The 14,614-nt window shown below is 48.5% G+C and overlaps 5 protein-coding genes across 5 annotated transcripts; 1 reads left to right on the top strand and 4 right to left on the bottom strand.

The window, feature by feature from the left end:
• Window positions 1-353: 353 nt before the first annotated feature.
• Window positions 354-952, bottom strand: FPOAC1_008599 (uncharacterized protein; the record flags this gene model as incomplete). Its single annotated transcript, XM_044853040.1, has 2 exons — window positions 354-620; window positions 683-952. 2 exons carry the CDS (start codon window positions 950-952, stop codon window positions 354-356), a joined length of 537 nt encoding a protein of 178 aa, XP_044705710.1.
• A 692-nt stretch (window positions 953-1,644) lies between these two features.
• On the bottom strand, window positions 1,645-3,813 carry FPOAC1_008598 (uncharacterized protein; the record flags this gene model as incomplete). The annotated part of the gene is made up of 8 exons (XM_044853039.1): window positions 1,645-1,698; window positions 1,750-1,891; window positions 1,943-2,152; window positions 2,201-2,513; window positions 2,565-2,995; window positions 3,111-3,252; window positions 3,350-3,457; window positions 3,801-3,813. The coding sequence occupies 8 exons, from the start codon at window positions 3,811-3,813 to the stop codon at window positions 1,645-1,647; spliced, it is 1,413 nt and encodes a 470-aa protein (XP_044705709.1).
• Window positions 3,814-4,359: 546 nt separating this feature from the next.
• On the bottom strand, window positions 4,360-5,716 carry FPOAC1_008597 (uncharacterized protein; the record flags this gene model as incomplete). The annotated part of the gene is made up of 6 exons (XM_044853038.1): window positions 4,360-4,680; window positions 4,738-5,233; window positions 5,280-5,376; window positions 5,426-5,437; window positions 5,487-5,570; window positions 5,617-5,716. 6 exons carry the CDS (start codon window positions 5,714-5,716, stop codon window positions 4,360-4,362), a joined length of 1,110 nt encoding a protein of 369 aa, XP_044705708.1.
• Window positions 5,717-6,124: 408 nt separating this feature from the next.
• On the top strand, window positions 6,125-7,672 carry FPOAC1_008596 (uncharacterized protein; the record flags this gene model as incomplete). Its single annotated transcript, XM_044853037.1, has 2 exons — window positions 6,125-6,340; window positions 6,392-7,672. The coding sequence occupies 2 exons, from the start codon at window positions 6,125-6,127 to the stop codon at window positions 7,670-7,672; spliced, it is 1,497 nt and encodes a 498-aa protein (XP_044705707.1).
• Window positions 7,673-8,210: 538 nt separating this feature from the next.
• On the bottom strand, window positions 8,211-10,501 carry FPOAC1_008595 (uncharacterized protein; the record flags this gene model as incomplete). Its single annotated transcript, XM_044853036.1, has 5 exons — window positions 8,211-8,502; window positions 8,853-9,373; window positions 9,426-10,081; window positions 10,140-10,167; window positions 10,226-10,501. The coding sequence occupies 5 exons, from the start codon at window positions 10,499-10,501 to the stop codon at window positions 8,211-8,213; spliced, it is 1,773 nt and encodes a 590-aa protein (XP_044705706.1).
• Window positions 10,502-14,614: the final 4,113 nt, after the last annotated feature.

The raw sequence follows: 14,614 nt of genomic DNA, 5'->3' as shown, positions 1-14,614 counted from the left end.
AGAACAGAGCCATGACAGACGTATCACCAGAGTCGATAGACGGCTGACTTGTCAAGATTCCACAGCGTCTTTGCAATGCCACTTTGGACATCTAATTGGTATGAACACACATAAACCAGGCTTGACAAACTAATTTGACATATAAATAGTACCAGACGCCACGGTTGGCTTACACACCAGCTAGTAGATCGATGTAGATCTGAAGACTTGTGTTTTGTTCAATTAATTGCAACCAGTCAAAGTCTACATGTAAGCGTGTCACATCGTGAGACCGAAATGAGAAGTATTCCCCAGTACTGAATCGCGAGAAACATGTATAATAGCCCTACTGTAATAGAATACACCTAATCCTATCAATTTCCCTGGGCCGACTTTTCGGCCGCGAGTTTGGCCTCCATCTTCCTTCGTGCAGCAAGAATCATCTCGTCCCTTCTGCGCTGCAACGAAGCCTGGCGCTCATCTTTGTTCGAGCTCCAACCCTTCCCTTTTGTATCCTGGTCTTCCTGCGATACGCTATCTAGCTTGCTCTTGAGGTTGTATCGCGTGATGAGGTCCGGCTGAGCTGGCTTCTCAGTTGCGGCCTGGCCTGGAGGTGGTGGGGGTTGGAAGGTAACCGGGGGCTAAACATTTGGCAATATCATCAGCGAAAGGTCTTTTTCTAAACATGAAAGCAGAGGCATACCGTGTCCAGTCGGCCTGATAGTATGCGCTCTGTCGTGGTCTGGATGTTTCCACCATTGCGCTGCAGATCCCAGAGAATGCTTCGCCTATCGGCCTGCGGAAACATCTGCTGTATTCTCTCAACTGCAATTTCTCTCGATCGGAGGAATGCCTCGGGGGATCGCGCAGGCCGAGGCGGCGACGGTGCCGCAAAGAACATGTATCTTATCACCAGGCCCGAGATGGCCAGGATGGCCAGTAGATATGGCAGCGAGATTTGATCGTCCGACATGATGGTACCGCGCACGAGATGGGAGAACTATTCGCTGCAGATTATGACAAGAAAATCAGTCGAGGGAGGCGATCACCCAAGGATCGAGCCGAAATAACGATGGGTAAAGTATTATGTTCAGTTGTATGTTGAAGAGCTTGGTCAGATAGAGAGCTTGGATCGTGGGCCAGGTGCACGTAATAGGCGATACTTACGCCAATACCCACCACGGATGGGGCGAGGCGATGGATTCTAGGTACTAAGGTACTAAGCTTCGCCGATTGCTACCTTGGAAATCAAACATGGGAAATCCTCGGCTAATCGCTCTGACGACGCCCATACATCTTTAACTTGAAGAAAAACGGCCAGCGTTACAAAGTTAACTATATTCTGTACAAATCGAGCTTGACTGTTCATCGGAATCACATTAACACGGGTTTCTTCATAATGCACAGAAATGTTTTGCGCAGAACTGAAAAGCATCGTTCATTGACACGACAGTCCTATATCCAGGCGATAAGCCAGCCCTCAGTAATGGAAGAGCGTTCATTCATAACCAGGTCCGATCCCATCCCCACGAGAAACAGAAGCCGTTGCCCTGTCTTGATGCCGTAATGCCCATCCATACGTTTCATACGTATCAATCACCATGCCCCTTCACCTAAAGAAATTGTCTCCAGACAGGGCAGCAGCTGACCCCTTCATGGTCCGACTTACGCCTGGGTCAATGTTGTATCTAGGTCGCCATAGTGCAGCGTGAACTCTTTCTGTTCATTTGTTAGTTCCTATCATGAGACAAATCCAGCGAGCCAACTTACACGATCCTTTCGCCAGTTGTTCGGGTCCCAGACTATGTAGAAACCTCGCTCGTGGTTAGGGCTCAGTATTTGGGGTGTCATGTGCTCATCTTTGGTCAGCCAGATTTCCATTTTTCTGTGCCATCTCCAGTTTCTCGAATGTCTAGAACAGAATCAGTAAATGATACATTAGGCTGGATCTGGTACTTCTTACAGCTCGACCGCGGCCATTTGCTGCTTTATATCCGCTGTGCAACTGTAAAAGATCCAAAATAGAGTCTCTTCGTTGAAGCTGGCAATTTTGCTGTCGATGGTTTGCACATTTGTCACATTGTAACAATCCGGCAATCGAAATTTGCCATTAGCAAGCGGTACCCGGGGAGGTGAGTCGTCGAAAAGAGAGTAGTTTTGTGTAGAAAACAACCTGTAAACATTTTAGTTCAAGTTTACAGCCTCAAGTCAGAACACTTACTCTGGAGAACTTATGTCAAGTCCCAACGAAGAAGGGTCCATACCGACGACCATGGCGTGGTAGTCGGGGTAGTTATGCATTAACGTCTGCAAGCCCTTGATCCCCCACTTGTCCACTGCAGGCATACCAGCCAGAGGGTCAATGATCTCGGAGCCATGGGGTTCTTGACCGTCTTTCGCCTTCAGAGATGTAGGATTGTTGTTGAATGCTGCAGCAGGAGAAGCAGCATCAGTAGGACCGTCCTCTCTAGCCGACTTTTGCCGAGGGTCTTCTTCTAAACCAGGAGGTTTACCATCTTGTGGCCTTGACGAGCCTGGACGAGTTAGTAATTTCGTATTTCGAGGCAATATTGCGATGAACATACCAGGAGCTCCAATACCAGGCGGTGACCTCACTTCATTGGCCCGACTGTTAGCCGACAATGCATTCAAAAGACCATTCCCCCTATTGCTTGTTGAAGGCCCAGGGCCGGCTTGAGATCCAAAACCTAGAGAAGACATAAGGCTCGCCGTCCTATCTGATCCCAGCTCGCCATTCGAGGTTTGGTTGAGTGGTGGGAAGTCGTCAACGCTGCTGGGTTGAGGTTGTTGTCCAATGTTGCCTTGGTTACCGAACCTGAATCCGCCTGGCACTCTTGATGAGGTGGGACTGAACATGTCATCCTGGCCGCCTTGCTGGGGAGTAGCTTGGTTTCGTTGGATGGGCCCGCCCAAGTTTCGCGATCCAGCAGTCGACCACATAGATGACTGGTTGGCGTTGGACATTTGGGCGTTGTTCGATAATGATGGGAATTCGCTGGGCAGCGTCAGCAAGCGCGTCTTACCAAGGGCTCGGCATCTGAAACAATTCAATGCCCGAAGGAGTGTCTTGGCTCCTCCGTCATGAATCACGGTCAGATACATATACGTACGATAAGTCAAGAGATGTTGACGGTTGGGAGCCTGTCAAACTTTGCGCAAAGCTCACGTTCCCGCCGAGTTGACGTCCCGCATTCTGGGGACCTGCTCCTGCCATTGGAACCCCTCCGAAAGCCCAACCAGAATTGTTGTTTCCTATATTTGTTCGCCAATATTAGCCTAAGCCCGTCGTTGATGCAACCCAGCCAACACAGCACAGCGCATAAATCGCAATCATCTCGGTACAGCGTACCTAGTTTTCCGTTCGGCAATCGATTCGTTCCTGCTCGTCCTGGCTGTTGAGGTTGTTGTTGACCTCCAAATCCACCAGGCATCCCGCGGAGTGTCTGTGGCACTGCCCCTGCGATTCGACGACATGGTCAGCGTTTATTCTGACAATGCTTGCCTGACTGTTCTGCTTTTGTTATGGCAACATCTTCGATATCCCCCGATCTGATCCTGGTCCGCCTTCGGGTCCATTGAGGCAACCCTGACGGCACATAAACAGGGTCATTGAGGTCGGCGGAGGGGTTGAAGGTCGTCAAGGGAGTCGTAGAGCTCGCGAATGCGTACGCTGGCGCACATGTTTCTCTCGGTACAGTAATATCTCGGAAGCATGGAGGGTGACAAAGATTGGGAGATTTCGCTTGCAGCGCGGGGTCTGAAGGCTGCTGGAAGAATAAGGTCGTGGGGGTGCGTCCTACCTGGCCTATTCATAGTAGAGGTTTGTCGCGAGCGACTAAGCTAAGGTGAAGCGCGGTACGATGTTGCAAAATGGATATTTCGTAGCAAAGTTATTCGGCCGGTGCGACGTCGATGCCTTTTTGTGCTGAGAGAGACAAAAAGGTAAGGATGTTTGTCGATGCGATCGGTTGCTTTCAGGGCTGAGCCTGGCCTTGTTCTGTTGCTGTGTTGGAGAAGGCTGGCCGGTACTTTGGCAAGGTGGATGGATGATGATCCGTGAGCGGGAATAAGTGGGTACACCCCGACATCATGGCAAACACCAAAATGTTTAAAATGCACAAACTACCTACGGATACGTAAACGTGAACAAACACTAGAGATTTTATGTACCACAGACGACTCAGAATATAATCTACTCTTTAAATCAATGTATGTTTGGTGCCCCCATCGCAAAAAGATCAAACTCCATACCATAAACAAAGGCACAACTGTGATATCAGCTTCACTATTCGCTCTAATGATGGGCTGATTCTCTCATGCAATAGCCTGCCTATGTAGTGTATTTGTGTGTTTTATACATCATTTGATGACTTTTTTGAAACTGTCTTCAAATCCAACGCCTGCAACATTTCTTCCAATCAGAATGATCTTACCCTCCTTTGGTGTCTCGTCTCCCGATGGCCCGTCATTTATCTCAAAAACTTCCCTCACCCCCTGCAGCATCTTGATGTCTCCATTAGCAAACACAAGACGTCCCTTTGAGCGGTGAATTTCGAAATCGCCCTCCCCTTCCGCTTCGGGCAGTTTGCTGTCCCACAGAACTGATCGTAGCCAGCGGTCAACAGTGTCCAGCTGTTCCGGTTCGAGGCGACCGACAGGAATAGTGACGGTTGAGATGGTCTAGACGGTTAGCGGCCTGATTTCTTGCATATTATGACTCCTCGGCCGGAAACTTACAGGGTCAAGATGACTGTGTCCCTTGGCGCTAGCATCTGATTCATTGAACTGGTCATATGCGTGTAAATCGAGCAGGAATCCCTCTAGCTGGGGGACTACACTCCTCTCAGTCACATGGATCTTGGCTAGGCCATTGATTGATTGGATTCTCTCCTTGACCTGGTTGAGCTCCGTTTCGGACACCATATCGGCTTTGTTGATCACAATCACATCCGCATGAGAAATTTGAACGTGAGCGGTTGTCATGACAGGACCATGACCATCGTGATCGTGCCCCTCGACAATACCGTTTGGGTCATCTAGACTGCGCAAGATGTTCTTTGCATCAACCAGGGTGACGATGCCGTCGAGGTAAATGGTACTTCCGAGTCCATCATCTACCCAGAAGAGAGGTGCCAGGTTACCAGGATCAGCTAGTCCAGTGGTTTCGAGAAGGATGTAATCAAAGGCTCCCTTCTTTGACATCAAAGATTCTATAGCATTAACTCCAGTATCCCTGACATAAGTTAGCACAGTAGAAACCATGGTTGTGTACGACGTACTTGACAGAGCAGCAGATGCAGCCGTTACCAACTTCCAACCACTCCTCTACTTGCTCATCGCCCTTGTTCACAGTAAGGGACTTTTCAATATCGAGCGCTACAGTGCCACTTAGATAAGCAAACGTAATCTTCTTCAGAAAACTTACAGTCCCCAAATTCTATCTCAAGTTAGTGATTATTTATTGAAAAGTCATAAGCTTTCCCAACCATTCATGATGACGGCGATCTTTTTGCCATGTTGGGCTGTGAGGATGTAATTCAGCAATGTTGTTTTACCGGCACCGAGATAACCTGTCAATTGTTAGACCTGTATTTTCAAGTAAGTTGACGAAAATACCTGTCACAATGGTGATAGGGACTTTGACTGTGATCTCTTCATCCACGTCGTTTGCGGTCGTATTGACCAACTCTGGCGGGGCATCGTCATCAAAATCCATAGCTGTAGGGTGACGGACCGGCCGTTGAATTTATTCTGAGTTGGGAGCAACGTTGAGAAGTATTTACCATCCACAGTATAACGTTGGTTTCTCCGAATTGCAAGGAAATACACTTCTCACGTTTGTACTACGCAGGTACTTAGTAGATACCCACCTTCTCTTCTTAAATCATGTTCTTGTAGAAGTGATGGAGCACTTCGATGCGTGTAAGTTGCACGGCCCCCCTTTAGCTGCATTTGGCTTCTCCCCCGTGCTGTTATGCATGTAACGGATCTCCACTATCGATTCCCTGTCCAGCCACTTGTCAACCCAGCGTAGCCTCGTGGAATTAGGCGCCCAGCTTTCGCTAGAAATATACTTCACGTTCAACATTGCGATTTTCCATACGAAGCTGATACCCTACCTATAATGTCGCTGGCACCGAGCTCACCAAGGCTACCAAGCCCTCCGCCTGCAGCCGAGATTCAGATGGCGCCCATGTCTCCGTCCGGTGGCCCAGCGGCCAGTCTTCAGACAACACCTCAAGAGCAGACACAGCTTGAAGCTAGCTCCAGGCGACGGATACATCCAGGAACAAAAGCGGCAGATATGGCAGCTGGTCCTCCCTTGATACCCCTACATGAGGTATTTGTGCCATTATTGACATATCATGAGCTACAAGCTAACATGACCCAGCTCGATTCTGCCTTTCAACTTCAAGAGCATCTGGCTGCCCTCCATTGCTACCATACCGCCTCCAACACTCGACCGATTACTCGTGAAACCGCATTGCAGCTTGCAACCCCTCCCAGCGGCGTCGACCGAACTATCTGGCTCTATGAGCTCTGTCGCTTCCTCATCTCAAAGTGCAACTCCTTGATCGTTGGCTTCCTCTTCGACACCCCACCATGCAGTGCGAACACGTGCCCTGAGATGCGCGCTTCCGAATGGCAGTTCCTTTGTGCTGTGCATGAGCAACCCAAGAGTTGCTGCGCCATCGACTACTGCTGTCATACTCTGGATTGGGCTGCCAATGTTGTAACCGATCAGAAGATCTTCCCCAGCCGGTTTGTTGTTCACAACGACAACCATAGTAAAAATGTTGGCGTGAAGAATCTCGTTAATGTGTTCCGCCGGCTGCATCGCATATTTGCACACGCCTGGTTTCAGCACCGGGGTGTTTTCTGGTCTGTCGAGGGGGAAACGGGGCTCTACGTCTTTTTCAAGACGGTATGCGATTTGTACGACCTGCTACCCGCTGAGAACTACAAGTTGCCCCCTGAAGCAGAAGGACTCGAGGCACCCCATGTCGAACAGGAGGCTGCGCAGCCCCCACCTACTATCCTCAAGCCCTCATCTCAACAACGAGGTCCTCCTGCCGAGGAGGATAATATGCATCCCACAAGAACAAACACTCGCCGACACATTCGAAGCAGCCCCTCAACGGGGAGTGCCGTGACAACTGTGATTGAAGCAGAAGAGGAAGACGCGGATGGGGTTTCGAGGAAGCTCAAAAATATGCACCTTACCGCACCCTCCCCAGTGGAAGAAGAGCCAGAGGTCGCCGAGGTCCCTGTTATTGTTGAACAATCGGTCATGGGCGAGACCGATTCTAAAGCCCATGACCCTCATCCGGAAGAAGTCGAAGAGGACGAAATCGAGGACGAGGGGGACGAGGACGCTGATCAAACAATTGTTGGAGACGCATCTGAAGCAGATCCTACCGACAACGAAGACACCCAAAATAATGAACCCGAGCCAACAATTGACCCAGTTGAGTCTCAGGAAGCCAAAGAGAAAAGCGGCTCACAGGAAGAGTCGCCCGAAGAAATCTCCACAGATTCACCAGAATCTGCTGAAGATTCGACCGCAAATACTACTGACGCCACGCCCGATACTGAGAACAAACCCTCCGAAGACGAAGCAGAAACCACAGACACGAAGCCTACAGGCGAAAATAAGAAGGATGAGAAATGATGTATGAAAAGATGAGAAGTCATGTTCACTCAGCTCACCTCTCCTATCGGAACATGGCAGTTTTGTTATATAATATATCTATCTAATAATACACCTGAGTACCAAACTCAGATTGCACATCAAACTTTAACAGCTCTGGGCCAACACTTGCAATTTCAAGTGTGATGATTCATTTGTCCAAAAAGTCTCCGCTTACATCGTCCAAAGACGTGTCCCCCTCCTTTTATTTCTTGATCCAACCATCTGTATGAGTTTCCCGTAGATCATTCTTTGATCAAAATCTACCTCAGGTATTACCGTAGTATCCATCGTCTTCCTGTCTAAACTTGTCTTTCGTTGCCCAGAAGAATACTGTTATCATCCACAAACATGTGTAATGGTCACTGCACATTCTTGATAATTCCGCCTTTACTACGCAAAATCCAGGCGCTTATTCGCTCCACTTCATTGTATTTCTCAACAAGTTGATAACCTTGAAGAAACCGAGAAGACGAAAGCTTAAGCCGTCATAAAAATTAAGTATTTCTCAACAAGGTCTTCATCGGCTTCTTGTGGCTGGGCCTGCCCCTGCTTGGGAACTAGGTTCTGGGCCAGAACTCGACGGCGCATTGGCATCGTCCATCAACGTCATCTTTGCAAAGATATGCCGCACCTCACGAAGACTCTCCTGCTGCGCTGTGACAGCTGCAGCGTTACGTTCGTCCGCAAAATTTCGAATTTCTCCTAATACTGGGCTAAATCCCTCGCCGTTGGGGAGCCACCATTGCACGCAAGAAGGTTCTCGGAACAGCTCGGCCATTTTGGTACGCAAAGGTAAAGGGTGAATATATCTATGTCAGAATTAGCATTCCCTTCTCCAACCGTTTCTACCAAAAACCCATAGAAGCGGGCATGCTCTTACCCCATTGTTTCTAGTAAAGCAAACTTCCGACGAAACCACATATGGTGTCGTGCATCCTGGGGACAAAAAAGAGCTGCAATAGCAATACAAGCTTGGATCAAAACTAGAACGCCTCTAGGAGTGGAAGGCCAGAATTCCAGTGTTTCGAAATATTGACAGGTTCTGTAGGCATGGCGATTGAGATCCGCGAATAGTTGATCTGGCCTCGTTCCCGAAGATTGGCATTTGTGCATTATCATAATACTATTCCACTCCGCACATAGAACCGTAACATCAAACAGTGGACGTTCATAAAGTATTCCGACTGTGTAAGGGTTCACAAAATCCTCCGGGTCGAGTGTTTCGGGCGAGGGGAAATCTCGAACAAGGTATTTCGGGTCCTGGAGAGCAGGGTCTCTCTTCTCTTTCCAGTCTGTTAGTCGTTGGCTGATCAGGTCGTGTTCTTTGACAAAGTCTTCGGAAGATATCTGGCCTCTGCTGCCTCGCGCGAATAGGATCGACATGTCGTAGGAGATAAGACGGAGCTGAGCGGACCATTCGTCAATTCTCCAGTGTATCTCGTCTGGGTTCGCAATGACTCCTTCCTTATAGAAATCCAGCATAGCCTGAAACCATTCTCGTGGTAGGTCGGTAGGGAAGCCCCCCATCAAGGCAACAAAATTGTCGAACCGAGCGTACCAGCTGAGGCACATACGTCCTACAGGAGTTCGCATGATAGTCTGTGGTGTGAAAATGCTGGTTAATATTCCAAAAGCAGCTTTCTGATGTCCCATAAGATTGACCCAGTCGCCAAAATACTCCTATCCAATATGATTAGCAAATAGCGAAGTGTAGGGTGTGATAGGAACATACTTCAATAGTAGCTAGCTGCAGGATCGTCAAGAGAGTGGCAATGTTGGGCTTCTCCTTTCGTTGTAGTAGGCCCAGCAACTGAGTCACACTTTTGTTATAGTATTGTAAAAAATCTTGGAGCTTCCCCTGCGGATTTTGAAGCGTGGAGTGATATGCTGAGAAGCCCACCACTGCGTTCAGCAACGGTTCATGACGGGTAGCCATGTTGGGTAATATTTTTGTGAAAAAGTCGTCCGAGTCAAGCGGTATACAATAATTAAAGTGATTGAGGTTTTCCACGAAGAAAGAGAGGCCTTGCTGATACTTTGGTGGAAGATATGACCAGTCAGTTTCTCCGAGGTTGGTAGGGAAGTCTGAAGAGGGATACGCAGTTGCCAGACTACTTGGAGTAGCTGTTGCGGTAGAAGGGGAAGCGCTCTTCGATTGTATAGAAAACTCTGGAGACCTTGTCTGGCCTTCTGTCTCCTCATCTTCGTCCACAATCGTCTCGAGCTTTATGTCTTGTTCGGCATCCTCATCATCTTCTGACTTTGATGAAGAAGGGCTGGTTTGTTGAGCAGATGCAGTCATGTCTTTGGTTTTCCCACTCGGTCCTGCTGAACTTTTTGAAGACGGAGGATCGGGGTAAACACATTCTCGGTTTCCCTTTTTGCAACCTGGGTAGCGTCAGCATATTGATTCTATACAATCAACAAGTAGTTTTTATGCACCCACGTTCGCAAATTGGCCTGCTTTCATCACACTGTGTGGATTAGATACGATGTAAAGCACATGGAAGAAATTCATTATCGGGTACATACCTTGACTCTTCGGCTTCGACACATGAAGCAGCCAGAACGAGTCCGCCGATGCTTGACTTGATCAACTGCCGCGGGTGTGCCGGCTGCCGATTTTCGACGGGACTTCTGTGATTTGCCTGGGTTAAACATCATCGGATCAGGAAATCCAGTAAAGTACCCAAGCTGCTGGTACGGCCCGGGTATTGTGGCGGGCATCATGTGCATCGGTGTACCATGCATTCGCGGGTCGAGCATCTCTTCAGGGGATGTCGTCGGATTCACTCCCGCCCCAGACATCGACGACAGAAAGTGATGATAATAGTCTCCCATTGCGAAATGTCAACCGGTGAAGCTGGAGTCACTCGAAACTTCAAGCTAGCCGGAGTTGAGAGAGAGTTTCAATAAGTCGTGGCTTGCATGCTTTCAAGAGAAATGTTTACTGAATGACAAGGGTCCACAAGACTCGACAGGCGCAAACAGTACAGAGCGAGTCCTTCTCCGATTTCGTGAAAGTCGTTCCGGCAAAGTAATAAGTATTGACGGTGACAATCGATGAGCCAACTCCTGGTGAGATTATGGAAGAAATTTAATGGAATGCTTCTGCCGAGTAAGGAAAACTAGTGTTCTAGGGGTGACTCGGCGACTGAACTTGGCCCGTTCTTCGAAATTGAAGAAAACAGCGAAATGCGTAAGAAATAAATAATGCAATGGCGTCCGAAGCCTTAAAGGGGTTCTTGAAAGAGGAGAATAGTAACAAAGATGGCAGAATTAGCTTGTTGTTGGTTCTTATTAATCACTCGCCAGAGCGATCCTGCATGCTATCGTACTTGCTGGATGAAGGTTTTGTAAGATCTGCTCTGGTTGATAGCGAGGGAGACCTGAGATAGTTGTATTGTGGGAAGGGTCGTCAATAATGAGCAAGGGCATGTACACATGCACCGCCAGCTTGAGAATAGAGGGGCACTATCATTAGAGGCAGGGAGGAGAGATTGATCGATGCAGGTTGTCAGTGCCCTTAGCAGCAGGACATTAAATTGATAACTGGTCTTCAGATCCACGTAGGGGGGGCGTCTTGACAACGGTAACAGCGGGGATGTGTTGACTTGATGTGGATTGGCTATGCAGTTGGCTGAGCCCCTGTGAGTGAAGATGGAAGCCAAAGCTATCCTTGGGCCTTGAGAAAGGGATCCTGTCGTATGCAAGCCTGACGGGGCGTCAAATCGCTGATCAATGAAAGGTCCGGGCTCGTGGGTCCCGGTAGCCGGCCAAGAGCTTAAACCTGTGCCCTCTTGACTGTCCGACGAGGGGAACGATCCCACGTTCTCTGACAGGCACCTTTTAATCGCGGGTAGATGGTCCGGGCTTGAATGCGACTCTGGTACTATGTAGTGGGAATAGAACAGAAATGACCGGTATTAAGTTACGTATGTAGCGGTGTCAGCACCTTCCAATGCAGGGTATTATGATCTTTTCGTCTTTGAGAGCAAATGTCGAGGTGTGGATAACTGAATGGATGTGTAATATCTAAGTTCCGGTGGTGTTGAGTTCCCACAACTTTCGAGGCTGACTGGATCAGCTAAGAGCTGGTAGTTGCTGTTGAAGCTGTCTCAGTGTAGGGTTATTGGCGGAAGAAGAAGCTCGGGAAATTTGGCCAAGGGCTGAGACGTGCCCGCAAGGTGAAATCCACGACTAAGACACGTCGAGTAAAGAACAGCAACGGTGGTATGGTTGCGATGCTGACAATGACATATAAACCCATCAACAGCCCGTTGAATATGGTTAGCAACAATGATGATCGATTGACCAGGGGCATTAGAATGTTGTCACAAAGATTGGGTGGCAGATGGATGATGTTATTGCCAGATAGAACGTGGGGCGGGCTGAGCTTGTCAGAGTGGAGGAGGGAATGAGAGTGGGAGTGAGAGTTGAAAGGGAACGGGAACGGGAAGGAACGAACACCCCCCAACTCTGCTAACGACAAGCGTCGTGCTTGCCTTGAAGCATCCCAGAATATCCCACTGTTCTGGCAGGACTTCTTTTAGATTCGTGTTAGGCAGGTACCTGCTCCTGGGGACTAGAAAAGGCAGGCACGGGTGTACCAAGGGTAGGTAGGTAGGCAGGTACTATGGAAGTCAACCTGGAATCCTTCTCACTTTAGCATCTACCTTTGCCCACCAAGTAAACATTTTCTTTTCTTTTTTTGTCTTTCCAAAATCTTACCTCACAAATGCTAGGTCGACCAGGATTTGAATACCCCCGAGTAGCTCCGCTTTGTTCGGCATGGAATGGAATGTGTCCGATCTCCTGGGTCCTGTTTCTCTCCGTACGAAATGCCGTTAAGGCTTTGCCTGACTAGGACAATGCCGAAGCCGCAGGCGGACATTTGCAGCAGATGGGAGGGTCTTAGTGAAATTCTTGCTATCGGAACCGCTTCCCTGGATTTGGGTCACCAAGTTCTAAGTATGAGAACACCCATGATACGGTAACCAACTGTTCTTTACCCAACGGGAATGAACAAACTTAGCTAATATTGAACGATGTGGAATAGACTCAAGCAGCCCGAGTCCCAACAATCTCAAGACTCTTTCACTTCCCGTCCATTCGATGTGGAATGGACATCCTTCTTGGCCTGGTATTCAAAAGCAGCTACCAATGGTTGCTAATCCTTGCAGTTAGGGTTCTCATTGGCATGATCTGTTCCTATCACATCAATCCACATTGAAGGACAGACTTGAGGATCAAGACGAGCCTTGAAATGGTTCAGATCCATGACGGTCACAACATCTACGGTGCATATGATAGCCAATTCAGGCCACGATATAATACTCCTTGAGGTAATGTATAACTACGTACGGATACAGTTGTGTTAATCTGGCAGCGTCACACCTGTCGGAACTATAGGTCAGGGATCACCCATGAACAGGGTCAATCATCAACGGTGGCACAACCTATCAGGACTCTCAGGGTGGAAGCTCCTGGATAGCTGGACTGAGACCAGAAAACTAGGAGCAAAATAATGTCGACAGCCCTATGCCAAGTTTTGAGCAGACATGAAGCGTCCGCTCATATCGCCCGCCATATATTGCGTTTCAACATGCTTCTGCCCTTTTCTCTTTCACACCAGCCTCACGCACAAAATTACGCCCGCGGACTTTTCTCTTCCATACAGAGTATGGCGGCACCTATTTTGACAGGCTTGGCATTGAAATGTGGTCATAACCCCCGGTCGAAGACGACTGAGACGACGATCAAAAAGACATTGTCAACAAGGGTGTACTGCATATTAGTATGAAGGGATCTAGGCTAACGCTCTGGAGGTCATGTTGCGGAGGAAAAGCGAGAGCACCGTGGTCCAGATACATCCTAATTTGTGGTTGGTGACAAAAGCGGCGAGCGGATTGATGATGATGTCCTAACGCTTGGATCAAATCCCGCTCCCGGCACTACCTACCTATGTGTGGGTATGAGTCGCGTGGCTGGGACCAGCAATGAACGTCGTTGTGGGTCACATCTGTCAGAGAGTTGGTTTGGGCTCACAATCCATTCTATTCTCTCTTGTCGTCGACATCATGTCGACGTCGAGTCCTTGTTCTCATCTTCAAAACAACCGTGTGGCAAAGACTTGGGTGATATCCTGGAACCTTCTGGTTTCCTATCCTTTTAGAACCGGTGAGCTAGCTTGAGTTGGATATCACAGTCGAAAAGGGAGCGTCTCTGGTGTTTGTTATTGGGTTTTACGATATATGCCATTCGCATACTTATTTCTGATGGATAGAACAAAACACAACTTTTATTATGGTTGTGGTTTCCCGGGACACTCGCCTCCCTTTGTTCAAGTCAGTCTTGAAACAACCCCTGCCCAATCCAGCATTCGGCCATACCACATTGGTTTAATGCTGCATATTTTGGTATCCCACTACATACCCCGTCCACCATGCACATTAACGTGGTGGCTTGGAATAGCATGCGGGCTGGCCAATAAGGACTAACCTTGCATGAGCTCGAACTCTGCAAATTATAATGCCCTGCCATGGTATGATACTGGTGATGCTCAAGTTGTGACATCTTTTGAGTCTGAACCCGATATCTATCGGCGGCCTGGTTCTGGCGTAAAAGTGTATGGAGCATCGGTTTCGATGTTACGGCTTCAGATTTTGGGCATAAGTGATATAAATCTATCTTTGTCGATACTACGATATACAGCAAGAGGAAGAAGCTCGGCTTATCATAGGTCACGGGTTTTAATTTTTTAATTTTGACAGCATGGCGGGCTTCTAGAATAAGCCAGAGCTATGTGATGTGTGCCCACAACATCCATCAGTAGCTCTCTCGTCAGGTTGGGAACGACTCAGAAACTACGCATGTTTGCGTGTACAGCGGTCGTCCTCGTCAACTTGATTATGCCTACAC

The sequence above is a fragment of the Fusarium poae genome, chromosome 3 (assembly GCF_019609905.1).
Source record: "Fusarium poae strain DAOMC 252244 chromosome 3, whole genome shotgun sequence".
Classification (NCBI taxonomy): Eukaryota; Fungi; Ascomycota; class Sordariomycetes; order Hypocreales; family Nectriaceae; genus Fusarium; species Fusarium poae.
Note: the sequence above shows the minus strand (reverse complement) of the source record. Positions and strands in the feature narration are given on the sequence as shown.